Here is a 15,762-nt window from a genome sequence, read left to right as displayed (position 1 = left end):
TATATATAAGCAAAACAAAGCAACATATAATGCAAAAATAGAAGTTTCTAATTCCCTACTTGAACTCAATGAATACTTTTCTTGTTCATTTTTCATTGATTTTACTTATAATAATTTAAGTAATTAATTAACTAATTCAACAAGGTACCATTCATCAGAGTTCAGACTCAAATGTAACAAATTAACATCATATAATAGCAGTAAAAGTAGTGTGTTTTGAAAAAAAAAATGCTGTCATGGAGACTAACGCCTTCTTCAGTTAAAGTATGATTTAAAAATGTCATATATATCCTGGTCAAATAATAGTAGCAACTCTTGGTACAAATGTCATCATTATTCTGTCTAAATACAGTTAATATCAATTATGGCAGGTATCACAGCTACGAGTGCTGTTTGATCAATCTTGATATGGTGTGCGTGGATGCAGCTGTGTCTGGCAGCCAGTACAAATGTCATTATTATTCTGTCTAAACATAGTTAATATCAATTATGGCAGGTATCATAGCTTCGAGTGCTGTTTTGATTACGCCTGACATGGTGTGTGTGGATGCAGCTGTTGTATGTTGCCGTTTTCATCTCCGAGAAGCTGTGAGTTGTGGCTTGTGATCAAGGTTTACTGATGCTTGTGTATTAGGAAGAGACATTTGGTATTTTAGCCTGGATCCAGGGGTAGGGGGGTGGATAAAACTGTGATTTGGGATATTTTGGGAGAAAGTAGTTTGTTTATACATCTGCTGAGTGAGAGGTGGGAAGGCTGGAAGAATGTGTTATCTCTAGTTGTGGCAGCTTGTTGGGATTTTTTTGGATCTGTTTGCTCTCCGTTCTTTTCCCAGCTTCTTCCTCGCTGAAAAGGTGGGAATTTAGGCTTGAAGCTGCAGTGAAGTAAGCTTTGCTTCAGGTGCATCGTGAGCCCCTGGTATGCAGTACACAGACACACTAACAGAAACAAATGCTTCCAGGTTGCTATGGTAATGGAGACAGAGTGACAATAATGCTTAACGGCTCTGAGGAGCCTCCGAGATGATTCTCGGCAATGAAGTTTTTGGTTTAAAAAAAAAAAAAAAAAATATATATATATATATATATATATATATATATATAATAAAGGGTCTGTTTTAAACCACATGTACACATACTGATGGTCTCCCAACACTTCATTTAGCTCATTAAGTTGATTCTTGAAAACAATAAATAAATAATAAGCACAATTTTATATTTTAAATGTATTTTGGTGCAAACACATTAAGGACTTACATAACAGTGGATGTCTGAGTTATTGTGAAAGACTAAGAGCATTTGGTCTTGTGCAGTACCCTTTGCAGTGGTCTGGGAGGTGAGCTTGCTCGGACATGTTGGGCACATGGGGATAGCTGATTCTAGGGGTTTTTGGAGTTGCCGGGAAGTGCTAGAGAGTCATCAGATTTCCTTCGTGGCACTATCGGTGGGAATGGAATGTGTGTTGAGTGGTTCACTGACAGAGTGGCCACTGCATTGAACAGGCTGGTAAAATGGAACAGGACAAATACTGGTTTGGATATTTTAAGAACAGCCTGGAAACACACCACATGAACTAGTGAATGGCATTCTGGCAAAACTGGATGGGCATTGCTGCCTGTGCTTGAAGTACTGATGTGTATGTAAGGATGGAAATTTACTTATAACACATAAGAAACCAGAAGGGTCTCATAACTTAAAGTCTATGGACTGTATAAACATGCTTGGAAACAGCTAATAAGAATAAGCATTACAGCTTGTGGTTTCTCAAATAACTAGGCAACAGCCCAAAAAAAAAAAAACACACACACACAATAGTTATGTAATGTATGACTTTAGTAAATCTTGACATAAAATATATAATCGTCATATAACATGAAGCAGTCTGCTGAATTTAGATATTAAGGACAGGATTTAATAACATGGACTTGTTTATAATAACACTACTGTCTTAACTTGTCATAAATTACATACATTATATTGAACATCAATGGGAAGCATGATGATTTATATATATAAGTAAATATACATAACAAGTCATGTAATTGCTTTAACTTGAATTGTAGTTTTTGTAATCCATCTTAACCATATATAATATGTAAGTGGTTACCAAGGTAACTAATGTTTTATACATGACATCAAACTCACAAAGTTGGTCAAGAGAAACAATAGAAGCCTGAATTAGGAATGTCACAGAATGCAACAATCATTTCTGAACAAATAGTATTAAATCGATAACAGGCACTCAGTTTAATAACATGGACTTATGTATAATAACACTAGTGTTTTAACTTGTCATAAATGACATGCACTATATTGAACATCAAGGGGAAGCATGATGATTTTCTCATATAAGTAAATGCGCATAACAAGTCATATAATTGCTTTAACTTCAATTGTGGTTTTGTAACTCATCCTGACTATACAAAATACTTACGCTGTTACCAAGGTAACTAATGTTTTATACATGACATCAAACTGACAAAGTTGTTCAAGGGAAACAATAGAAGCCTGAACTAGGAATATCACAGAATGTAACAATCACATTGTGAACAAATAGTATTAAATTGACAATAATCACGCATTTTAACCTTTGTTGATTACACAAAATAGAATGTTGCCATTTAAATCTAAAAACTTTCAGTATATGCCATATGGCAATTTATGAAAATGGAAAGGAAACTTGCAATCATTAATCACAATAAGTGAATGTGTTGTTTGTCACCTATAATTTCACTCATTTTATAATAAGAAATGACAGATATGAAAATCCTTATGAGTAGGAAATGGAGGGAAGAGGGATGCACTGACAATTAAAATGCACTAACTTTCATCAATGTTTACAAAAAACAAACTTGATGCTTTAAGTAAGTTAGCAACAAAAAGTGATTACTTAAATGCTAGCAAACAATGAACTATATATCCAGTAAAATACATTGTATTATAAACATTAGGTATAACTATTATTACCATCTATTTATATTAAGTAATATGTTTTGAAAGACTTCGTCAATAAGGGGTGTATATGTTAAATAACTGTGTGCTATAATCTTTTACTGAGGTTTTATATATGATGCATCCTACTTTACTATGATTGAATAGCTTGTCATCTATCTTTCATGTAAATATTAATTGCTTGTACAATAAGTAGACATTTATATTTTATTAGAAATCTGTCTAATCTACAATAGTACTATATCTGTTCAAAATAATATAAATATTGCTTATTCCTATTACAAATATTTTCCATATAATAATTCAATTTATGGAGCTCAGATGTTCTGGATTGTCAAGGTATGAGTGACAATCTGATGGACTTAGGTTTACCCTTCAGATTAGGAATGATTTTTATTCCATGGCTAGTGCGGATCTTAGTTTTGTTAACATTTATTAATTTAAATTTATTTCACAAAAACATTTTTAGTATGCCTGACCTAAACATTACTTTACTGGCAAACACTCAAAGTATAAAACTGATAATTTCCTTTAAAAGCTCAAACATATACTTTATAGTTATCAGAGGAAAATGTTTAATATTCACAATAAAACAAAAAATACATAGTCTAAATAACATAAGACGGATTTAACTTTATTATCTTTAAATTATTAATGCAAATATAGGCTTAAAATCTGGTTTGATCTTTTAACACCATTTATAGTTACAAAGAACTTTCCACATAAAATATATAAAGAAATTATTAATTCCTAAGAAACAAAAAGGATTTGAGTATTGGCTCCAATGTATCAAAGAACTAAAAGTTTTGGATATGCAAGTAATATAAAAAGCCAGACAGAAGCCAGTAAGATCCACAACCGATTTATTGATTGAGCGCTTTCGTCTCACAATAGAAACTTCATCAGAATACCATTGTAACAAAAACCTCACCTTTTATACATTGTCTTAATCACATAAAATTTCATCACTTCCTATATACAAAAAGTGAATTCATACATGAATAAAAGCAACTACTTAAAATTACTACATGACATCATCCTGTATAAAACACTTACACATAAAATTCTGCTTTAAGTTTTAAAATAGAACTAATAGAAATTGCACTGTTAAGTCCTGGTGCCTCAGAGGCATTAGTTCTCATAGGTTCATAGATAGGTACTAGGCTATCGGCCCAAGGGCATACGTAAGTCTAGCTAACAAAGTTCCCTGGCTTACACCACCCAAAAAAGTTATTTTCCTGTGCCACTGTCGAGCAGAGATACAGAAGTGATCCTGGGGTGTATTTCCTATTTCCTATTTCCCATCCACTCAAGATTTTTCTTGAAGAGTGCTAATGAAGAACTTTGCTTGACATAGATGGGTAGCCTGTTCCAGAGTATGGGAAGTCTCTGGGACAGGAATCTATCCCTTGAGCATGCCCTGTTTATTGTGGTGACAAGGTTTAGGTCCCTAGAGCGTGTAGCTCAGAGGGATTGGGATTTCTTTAGGTGTAGCATGTCCAACAGCTCTGGGTTTGACATAGCTTTATATGTTAGGCAGAGATCACCTCAGAGTAGGTGATATGCTACGAAGTAAAGCATGAGTTTTCTGAGACGGTTAGTGTAGGGCATTTGTTTGAGGCTAGTAATCCTCTTTGTGAGGTACTTCTATGGCCTTTCCAGCTGCTGCAGATGTCTTGTGAGGTACATTCCAAAAGGGGCAGTGTACTCTATAATGGGTCTAAGGAGTTTCGTGTAGAGGGGAACAATGACCTGTTTTTTTCCTGGATAAGAACCCTTTTATGATGAGGTGTGCCATGTAGAAGGACTTCCTGACTACTGTGGCAATGTGATTATCAAAGGAGAGACTACTGTCCACCTGGGTCCCAAGGTCTGTTATCACACATTCCTTGTTAAGTAGATTGCTGCCTATGTGGTAGTTCATGGGCACAGAGTTTTTACCAAAGGGGATGACACTGCACTTTTTGGCATTGAGCTTGAGGCCATGTCTCTGACATCAGGCATCTGTCTCAGCGAGGCCCTTCTGTAGGATGTCCACATCATTTGGGGACTTGACTATGGCTCCTAGTTTGCAGTCATCTGTGCATTTGCCATCTGAGCTCCTTCACGTCTAGATATTCACTCGGGGGGGCCCCCCCCACTCAAAGTGACTTGGTCAATGACAGTGAACCTGAAACTGTGTCCTGGATGCAAGCCAATATGTGCAGCTAGGGCATTTTTTGTTTAATTCCTACCAATGTCATAATAATGTTGGTAGATTCTAGTTCTCAGTGCATTGATTGACACAGCATCAATGGGACCGGACGGTGTCCCAGGCTGCATCCTAACACGAGCTCAAAGACGAACTAACCCCTCACCTAAATACACTGTTCAAGCTCAGCCTCTCCACAGGCTACGTACCCACAGAGTGGCACACAGCAATGGTTATTCTGCTCCACAAAGGTGGAGCCACAACAGACCCCGGGAACTTTCACCCTATAAGCCTGACTAGCTTGGTCTGCAAGGCTATGGAGCGCATCATCATGGAACTCATTAACAGACATTGGGAACCTCCAAACACTGGACCCTACCCAGTTCGGCTTTAAAGACAAATCATGCCTCCTACACCTGCTGGACTTCTTTGAGACAGTTACCAAGGCTATAGACAAGGGAAAGGTGGTACACACAGCCTACTAAGCCCTCGCAAAGGCCTTCAACACCATTCCCCATTCTGGCATTATAGACAAGCTCACCAGCCTAAACATAAACCCCTACGTCACAAGATGGGTTGCCAACTGGCTCATGGACAGAACCCACATGGTGAAAGTTGCGGGAGCTAGGTCCGACTCTAAACTGGTTACAAGTGGCATTCCCCAGGGCTCAGTCCTAGAACCCCTCCTGTTCGGCATATACTTCTCAGAGGTACAGGCAAGCACAGGAGGACTATGGCTGACCAAGTTCGCAGACGACTGCAAATTAGGGGCTATAATTGACTCTCCGGCTGAGACAGACATCCTCCAAAAGGGTCTCACTGAGATGGATACCTGGTGTCAAAATCATGGCCTCAAGCTAAATGCCAAAAAAGTGCATAGTCATCCCCTTTGGAAAAAACAAAGTATCCACAAACTACCACATAGGTGGTGGTCCCCTAAATACGGAAGACGTAATAAGGGATTTGGGGACCCAAGTAGATAATAATCTCACCTTTGATAATCACATTGCCAAAGTGGTTAGAAAATCCTTCTACGTGGCCCACTTAATCACAAAAGGGTTTGCATCCCGATCAAAAGAGATCATTGTGCCCCTCTACTCATCACTCATCAGACCCATCATAGATTACAACACCCCATTTGGGATGTACCTTATAAGACACCTGCAACAGCTGGAAAGACCACAGAAGTACCTCACCAAGAGGATCACTGGCCTCAAACAGATGCCCTATGCAGCTGGACTGAAGACACTCCAGCTGTACTCGGTTGCATACCGCCTACTCAGAGGTGATCTCTTCCTGACATACAAGGCCATGTCCAACCCAGAACTGATGGACATGCTCCACCTAAAGAAAATCTTATCCCCTCGAGTCACACCCTCTAGGGATCTAAACCTCACCACAGCAATAAATAGGAAGTACTGGAGGGATAGATTCCTGTCCCAGAGACTTCCCATGCTTTGGAACAAGATTCCAATCTACATTAGGCAGAGCTCCTCGCTAACACTCTTCAAAAGAAACCTTGACAAGTGGATGGGAAACAGAAAGTTTACCCCGGGGATCACTTCAGTGGCTCTGCTGGACAGAGGCACAGGGAACTAATCTAAGGGGGCGGCAAAAGCCAACACATTCTGACTAGGCTTATAAATGCCTTTGGGCAGATAGCCTAGCACCTACCTATGAACCTATGATGTTTTTTCCTATGTAAAAACATAGACACAGGGAGCACTTAGCTAGATATATAACTCCCTAACTGCTGCAAGTGAACTTGTTTCGTATTATATATTCACCACAATTGGGTATATATACCTCCTTGCCTTCCAGGATATATTTGCATTGCATGCAAAATCCACATTTTACCATGCCCCCCCCCCCCCCCCTTCCATTCGTCTTTCTATAGGTTTCCATTATATTTTTTATGCTGGTGTCTTTTTTATAGACAATTTTGGGGAATGTTCCTACCAAGTCAAGGTGTTCCGGGTTCGCACTGAATACGTGTCAATTGTATGTTAAAATCCTCTTAATATTGTAGAACTGGTTGTTAACTCTAAATATACCTGATTTGTTGAAGTGTTTCCCTTCATTGTGTACAACCACTTCTTCACTTCTCTGTGCTTTCCCTAATAGAGGAATAAAATATCTATTCTCTCTCTTTGTTGTAACTTCCTTCAATGCCCCATCCACAAATGTTTCTTCCTCTCTTTGTCAGCATGTTTTTTAATATATTCAACTGATGTACAAATTCATTGTGTTCTGATACCATTCTTGCTATCCTAACCCCTTGCACTTTTACTAGGAATTTTTTCTGTGACAGTGGATGGCAACTATCGAAGTGCAGGAGGGTGGTGGAATATATGTGTTTTCTGAAAATATTGGACATAAACTGTTTGATGTTCCTGTTTTTTTGTAGTGTGATGTCCAAATAATGGGTGGTATCCCATGTAATAGTACTTGTGAATTCCAGAAAATTGGTGCTCTGCTCTATAAATTCCAGGAAATTATGCAATTCCCCCTCACTTCCTTTCCAGTAAACAATGATGTCATCCAAGAAACGACCCTAAACTGTCCAATAATCAGTAAATACACTTTTAAACACAATTTCCTTCTCCCAAAATGCCAAGACAATATTGTCGAATATGGGGGCACACGCTGCCCCCATTGCTACCCCCCTGCACTGTCGAAAAAGTTGGCCTTCAAAAATAATAATGTTCATATCTAAGACCAACTCCATCAATGTCCTAATGGTGAGAATGCGTCCATGGCTAATATTAGAATGTAGGCACAGGAAGCTATAAAACCACTCAATGCCCATGTTGTGTGGAATAGCTGAAAATAAATCTTTTGTATCAATGGTGGCGAAGATTAAATCATCACAGTATTTGTCGTTGGTTATTTTACCTAAACAGTCCCAGGAATCCTTTAAAATCCATGGGCAGTCTGAGTACATTTTTTAGCTGACCATCAATAAACCTAGCTATAGGATATGTTTTTGAAGCTCTTGCATCCACTATAGGTCTAAGAGGGGGGGTCCCGAAGGTCCTTGTGGATCTTCGGGACTACAAAAATTGTGGGTATTTTTGGATGCTTTCCCACCATACATGAATATTCCTCAGGTGTAATCTCATGGTTCAATACTAACTCTTCCAAAGTCAAGTCAACTTTCCTATAGGAGATGTTTTTCTAATTAACACTTATTTCATCATAGGTATCAGTATATAGTATGGTTAGCATCTTATTTACATAGCTATTTTGGTTCATGATGACTAGGCCCCCTCCCTTATTGGGCTTCATTGCCTGATGTCAGTGTTACCACAAATGTCTTTTAACATATCCATTTCTTCCTTTGTAATGTTATTTATCTCCTCTCTACCATTTCTGTTAACATTCATAATGTTCCTAATATCCTTTTCACACATTTTTTCAAATATTTGAACAGTGGGGTGTAATGGGGTGTTAAATACACTTCTTTTCTTACGTATATTCTTTCCTTCTGTTGTCACTTTTGTGCCTTTAAAATAAAAATCCAAGTTAAGCTTTCTAGTATAAAGCTTTAAATCAATAAGAGCTTCATCTAAAGTGGCATTTTTGTTAGGCACAAAGGACAGGCCTTTTTCAAACACATCTGCTAGTTGCTCACTTATATTTACGTTACTGTAATTGCATATTTTAAAGTCACAGTTTTTGTTACAAATAATCTTATAGGTTATCACTTCATTTATCTGTTCCTGTTCCGTGTGTAATTCGTTCTCTAACCCCCCCCAATCCCTCTTGTTGTTATTGTATTGGTTCTGGTTGTGTGGGTAATACACCTCTCCCCCCTCCCCTGGTTCCTCAGTTGCTCTGACCTCCTCGGGGGGGGGGGTATTCTAAAGAGTCTGGTATATAAGCAAGATGTTGTATTTCTACTTCCTGAGGTTCAAATACCTCCTGGCTAGTACTTACAACATCTCTCCCATTTCTTATCTGTCCTAAAGGGGGTAAAGGGTATGCTTTCCCTTCCCTATACTCCCTTTCATCCCTTGCCAGTTTACGGTTCTTATGATCTTTAATATAATTCACAGTGCAATCAATTCTGTTAAATATTTTAAAATAATCAATTTTTTTGGATTCAAACAATAAATCTTTGTGTATGTTATTGTCAACAATTTTAATCTGGTCGACAAACTCGGCCATTTTTCTGTTATTGTCCTTGATTAATCAGTTGAGCAGCTCACAACCCTGTTTGTTAAACAGCTCTACGAGTTCTTTATGTAAGACAGAATCCCTTACCAGCCATGAGGGGAATTTCCACATCCTGATCCCCTTTGGAACTCGTTCTGTCCGAGTGCATTCCCCTAAATATGCGTTTTCAACCTGCAACTTGCAGTACTTTAAAGTAAGGTCTTCCAAAATATTAAGCTGTTCAGCTATTGTCCCATTGTTGTGTCTATTTCCTTGTTCACTGATGTTTAAACTAAACTGCCATTCTTTCTCAACTTCCAGCCACTGCAAAAGGGAAGTCCTGCCATTGTAAGAGGTGCTGCTGCCCCTTTCAGCTCCTCCATACGTAGTGCTATGCAAATCCAAGTCCTCAGATTGTTCATCGTTTGGTGGGCGTGGAGTGTTTTGTACTGTATGATGTCATGTAGTAATTTTAAGTATATAGGAAGTGATGTCATTTTATGTGATTAAGATAATGTATAAAAGGTGAGGTTTTTGTTACAATGGCATTCTGATGAAGTTTCTATTGTGAGACGAAAGCGCTCAATCAATAAATCGGTCGTGGATCTTACTGGCTTCTATCTGGCTTTTTATATCAGTTTGTGGTTGGTGTGTGCTTTTCGTACAGATATGCAAGTAATAAAAACAACATACAAAATTCCACAACAGGACTGGCTCACTTTACAGAGTATTCTGTCATACTCACAAGACTTAAGTAGAATCATTTAACAATTCTTCATTTAAAGAAATGCCTAAATTTACGAAATACATATATGAAATCATATATGACGACTCTGACATGGGAACAGTACTTCAAAATTTTACAAAATATTGATAAACTATAAAAGAACACCCAAAATCTCATATTGGAAATATATAACAAAAGGACACTCAATACAGTTAACTGAAGATATTAAAACAAATATCTTATTATTGATAAAATATATCCTTTTCACAGTACTGGAAAGTTTTTAATTGGAAATGCTTGCACAGAGCATTCTTAACCCCACACAGAATCAGTAAAATTAGTTCTTCCTTAAAAGGAATATGTTGGAGATGTGAGCAAGTACACAATGCAGATTGGAACCACATTTTCTTTGATTGTGTTAAAATTAAGCCATTTTGGAATGGTATTAACTTTCTACAAGCTTTATTTAATGAATCATTTTATTTAACTAAAGCTCTTGTATTATTAAATGTGAACGAAGGTCCTCATTTGAATAGGTCAAACATGTATCTAGTATGGACTATACTTGCAATTTCAAGGACGTGTATAACAAGAAGATGGAATGCAAACACAATACCGAATTTGGAAGACTTCAATAGCCTACTGAAGACCAAAGCATTACTGGAAATTAAAATGAAATAACTACAAATTTATCCAAAGCCATTTATCAACAACCCTTGGGGAAAAGTCTTTATACAATAATTGATCAGACACTCTGATAATGGATTGGACATACTTATAAAGTAACTATAAATTAAGATCTGTTATAGTGTCAGGCTAATGTAAATAGTGTACATAGTTATTTAAGATGTTATGTAATACTATGGAATTCATTCAAATGTGTTTGAAAAATAAAAAAAAAAATTGAGAAAAAAAAGAAATACAGACTTGTTAAATAATAAGAAATGTGTTCCCATGTCAGAGTCTGACATTTTTATAACTAAAAGTGCTTACAACATTAAGCTTTGTTAAAATAAATAACGAAGTCAAGTAATCCTGTTTATAAGCTTCCTAGTACACTGGAAGATGTGCAATATCATGACCTCATCACATTAGCTTTTATTTTTATACAGCCTGCAATCAGTACTAGATTTCATATTATAGTTTAAATTAAACTTCAAACCTCATCAGAAAATGACTTGTACTACTGACTACATGATTTAGAATATAAATAATTTTGTACAAAAATTAGCACCATTAATGAAGTAAGCAAAAAAATTAGCATGCTTTACAAATAATCTTAAAATCATGTATCTAGAGCATTTCTAGCAGAAACATTAAGATTTAATAATTAGATAAGTAATCATTTATATGACAATTTGAAATAAACTAGATAAAATTCCCTATAAAATACATATACTTTCATTTCTTAAAGAAGCAAAGATAATAAAAATGAACTCATCTAGAAAAATATTTTTGTTGTGAGAGCAAAATCACTATATTCTTGATTAAAAGCAATCACAAATGCATTTCCTTTACATAAAAATACTACAGTGAAATCTGAATATTTATAGTTCATTTTCTGTTTTCCCTGTTGCTTTGACTCCTTGCCTCCTCATTAGTATCAAGTTGAGACAGGCTATCTGCTTTCCAAAAATACTCATCATAATCCTCTGAGAAAATAACCGCACCATGAGTATTTCTGATTTCTACTGATGTTAGAAGAATGACTTCTGTTTTCTGAAGTTATATCTCTGTTATACCATCTCTCCAGGCCTTCTCTTAAAGTTGGCAGTACATCAGTGGTTTAGGCTTGTCACAGCATGGAATTGTTTTAAGTCCTTAGAGAATTCAAGACAGGGATATACCCACCAAGCTGACACTGGGGAGAATAAGAGTCTTCCCTATGCAAAATTTTGTTTTTACCCCCAGTTTCACCTTTGTTAAGTTCAATTATATATCACTGGATCAAAAACAGATCAGCACACAAGCCTTATGAACCTGTTGAGTTGCCACGTAACTTCTTTCTCATGATGCAAGTACGTGCGTGAGGTTGCACCTAACACCCTTAGGGCTTATGAACTATGGATGGGTACTTCTGCTACTTGTACTTCTTTGCAGCTGCTCCTTACTCCTTCAAACTCTTTCCGTACAGTCCTTGCTGCAGGGAGAGGTAGGGCATTTAATAAGCTGCTTGTTGTGCACATGCACAGGGCAGCATTCTTTGTTAATAAGCACTGGGGCTTGCTGATCATGCACACTAAACAGAGGAGGGACAGCCATGTTTGCAGACATCTTGTTTTTGAATCCCAGGGCAAAGTTCTCTAAAAGCAGTTGTTTGGAAAAGTCTGTATTTTAGACTTGTATACTCAAGGTCATCTGTTTTTGACTCAGTGGAGTCACTTATTTGCCAAGAGAGTTTAACAATGTGTATCCAATTCTTCCTTCACAGCAATCTAGCCACAGATGCTTAAAATAATTTTCTAACAACATATTACACTTTGCAGTTGTAGCCAAAGTCTATATCTTGTTCATTAATTTTCAGTATTTCTTTCCAACAGTGTAACATGATATCATGATGTCTCACTGACAGATTTAAACACCTTCAGTATTGCAATTAATACTCAGTAAACATGCTATGCTCTACTGTTTATCTTATGCATCTTTTGCAAACTCCCTGCCAGCTTCAGATTTTATACTCAGTCATCCACGAATCTGTAGGCTACTATTTCTAAATGGTTCCTTATTTGTAATATTTAGCAAATTTTACTCATACAGGGTATGACTCATAAATTGTTACTGTAATGCTCTGCATTTATTTTTTATTTTCCTGTATCTTGATTTTGAACCTTTTCTCCCTGGGTTTCTGCTGAAAACGGGCTACTTGCCCAGTCGGACACTACACGGTAAACAAATGTAAATAAATAAATAAACAAACAAACATGCATTCCTCCCACAAGGCTTCAGATGTTTTTTTCAGGTTACACAATTTCAAGCCTTTTCACTCAGACATGACCAATAAACATTTTTTAAATTTTTTTCAAGATGTGCTTTTTAACACACCTTGTATAAAAAAAAAATTTTTCTAGTAGATTCGGCAAGCTTGATTAAAAGCAGGGCAACTGTTCCCATTGAGCATACAGTGTACTGCAAACTTGTATTTAAATTGCACAAGCAACTTTTTTCTAAACTCCATCTTCATGACAGCGCATTGCCGCATGGTTCCTTTTTGCACGTGCATTACTTTTCATGACAGCGCATTGCCGCATGGTTCCTTTTTGCACGTGCATTACTTTTCATGACAGCGCATTGCCGCATGGTTCCTTTTTGCACGTGCATTACTTTTGCAGCACTGTTTCTACACATTTGTGAGTTATTGCCCTTAAGAGAAGATGCATTAGTCCCATTTCCATCTTTACTATAAATGTATAATTTCAGTATTTAATCCTGTTTATGGGAAGGTCCTCAGTACATTTCAGTACATTTCTGCTAAGCAATGGTATAAGCCTCGTGTTTGGTTGGCTGCACTGTCAGTCAAAGGAACACAGAATGTCAGACAATATAATAATGTCCAGTTCCTCTGGCCAAAATGTTGAAGGACATCAACAAAAATGAATACCAAAACGATGCATCATATATTGACTGCTCCTAACTCTTGGCTCATTAATAGCAACATAATTGTAAAAAATCACTCTCTGACCCTCACTCCAGAAAAATGACATAAAGACACATTACAGAGTAGATCCTGAGAGAGAGGCAAAGCTGCACCATGTCACAGCTACACATACAGCAAAACCACAGTGAAGTATCTGCTACTGCTTTTACCATGTCAACCACATGCAAAGTACAACACTAGTACAGCTATTGTCTTTACTATACTAAATGTCTACAGTATATGCCACAGACTGTATACATTCAGAGTTAGTAGGCTACTAGACTGCATGCATGTGTGCGTGCGTGTGTGTGTAAAATGTTAAACTGCAATGTTATCAGTGTCAAGGTGGTTATTTCTTCAACATTTTTGTTCAATATATTATTGTAATGCTTGCTTAAGTAGATTCTATACCCAGCTAATTTAATTTTACTTATTATTGGTGCTATGCATTTAACATGTTGCTTCAATCTCCTTTGCATATACATATGTAAAAATTGCTATGATGTTGATGGAGTACTTTGTTTTCAAATTGTCATTATTTGCAGATACTCAAATAATCCCCTTTGGGCCTCAGTAGAAAAAGGGCCACAATCCAGCTGAACATCCCAGTCACCAAAACATAATTAAATTACATTATTAACACACAAAGCCTACAACTATCTAAATGAAGAGCTACAGTCATCAGGTCAAACATCTTATAAATACACTAAGTTCACAAGACAAAAAGCAATATGATTATTCTACAAACATAAACAGGATGAATGGAGAGGATTACAATCAAGACATAAATGGATGCATAAAATTATGGTTATGAGAGGCAACCCACACAAATGTAAAATGTGTTTTGTCATTTATATTTTTCACTATATTCTTAATTCTCCAAAGGCCAAGTAAAGACAGCAGTGAACAAAGACCTAAACATGCACAGTGTGGCAAATCTGTGTAGTGTAGACTAAGTCACTACTACGTAGATACCAAAAGCTTTCACTCGTCTAACAATTACACTTACTTTTGCCCTTATGTCTCAGCTTATGGATAAAAAGGTCCATGGGCTAATCCACTCAACTAGTCAACAAATGAAAGACAGACTAATAAACAGATATAATGCTGCAGTGGCAGAAACATCCAAAGCCAATGAATTATGATGGGTCCTGGAAGAAGACTGACCGGTGACTAATAATTATCAATACAAGCTGTAATCCAATAACAAAAATCGCTTGCTCTTCGAAGTGTACAGTTTATCTGGTCAGGATTCCTAAAATCTTTAAGAAGAATGCCTTTTTCTTGGTTGCATGATGCACTTATGAGCACCCTGAGGATGAAGAAAATATAAAGGACAGTGGATTGTTTGATTCAGAGTACACTACAGCACCAGAAGCTTGCTGAATGCACTCAGATGTGTAAAATCTGACCTTGGCTAATTGCAAAAATCTATTATGTGTTTAAATGGCTTAAGGATAATCCAATTTTAAAGGGTAGCAGGTCGTATAATTTTAGAAATACAAAATTTGAGCACAACACAATATTTTCAAAGAAACTTACAGAAGTTCTTATGTAGTTCAGATTTTTCAGATTTCCAAGCAATCGTTGACTCTGCAGATGAGAAAATGAAAGGTAACAGTTACCCATAAAAAACAGTTCAAAATATCACAATAACATGAATGCAGATATTTCTACACAGCTAACTGTACTGTAAAGAGTATGGTTACAAAATGTTTCATTAAGTGACCTCCAGCTATTCTACCATTCTGTCTGCTCACACCCCTACACCTCCAGATACTGTCTAGTGCCTCACTATTAATTCTGAAAAAGGCAACATTTGTAAAAATGTCGAGGCACACATTTCTGTCTTTGCCAAGACTTTTCTGGCTGAATCACCTGCATGTTTCCTCAGGAACTTCTGGCTTCTATTGATGAAGTTATTCACCTGCCTAGGAAGGAACATTTTACACAAAAACTAAATTTGCCTACAGCCACAGTATGACCATTATACATATTATTTGAGACATAAAGTATAACCTATTCCTCCTTAAAGGATCTCCTACAATACCTAAGGTCAAACTGTTTAACCCTTAAATTATTCAGTGCTGTCATATAAATTCA

General features: G+C 36.7%; 1 protein-coding gene across 2 annotated transcripts in view; it reads right to left on the bottom strand.

Moving 5' to 3' along the window:
- Window positions 1–15,762, bottom strand: part of PDXDC1 (pyridoxal dependent decarboxylase domain containing 1) — a 674,140-nt gene that overhangs the window by 309,282 nt on the left and 349,096 nt on the right. For both annotated transcript variants that reach the window (XM_044089172.1, XM_044089173.1), the window contains exon 13: window positions 15,202–15,252. In XM_044089172.1, the coding sequence (XP_043945107.1) occupies window positions 15,202–15,252 (51 nt within the window). The remainder of the gene's footprint in view (window positions 1–15,201; window positions 15,253–15,762) is intronic.

The sequence above is a fragment of the Protopterus annectens genome, chromosome 12.part0 (assembly GCF_019279795.1).
Source record: "Protopterus annectens isolate FY-2018-M chromosome 12.part0, PAN1.0, whole genome shotgun sequence".
In the NCBI taxonomy this organism is placed as follows: domain Eukaryota; kingdom Metazoa; phylum Chordata; order Ceratodontiformes; family Protopteridae; genus Protopterus; species Protopterus annectens.
The sequence above is the reverse complement of the archived record's forward strand: the minus strand, read 5'-3'. Positions and strand labels throughout refer to the sequence as shown.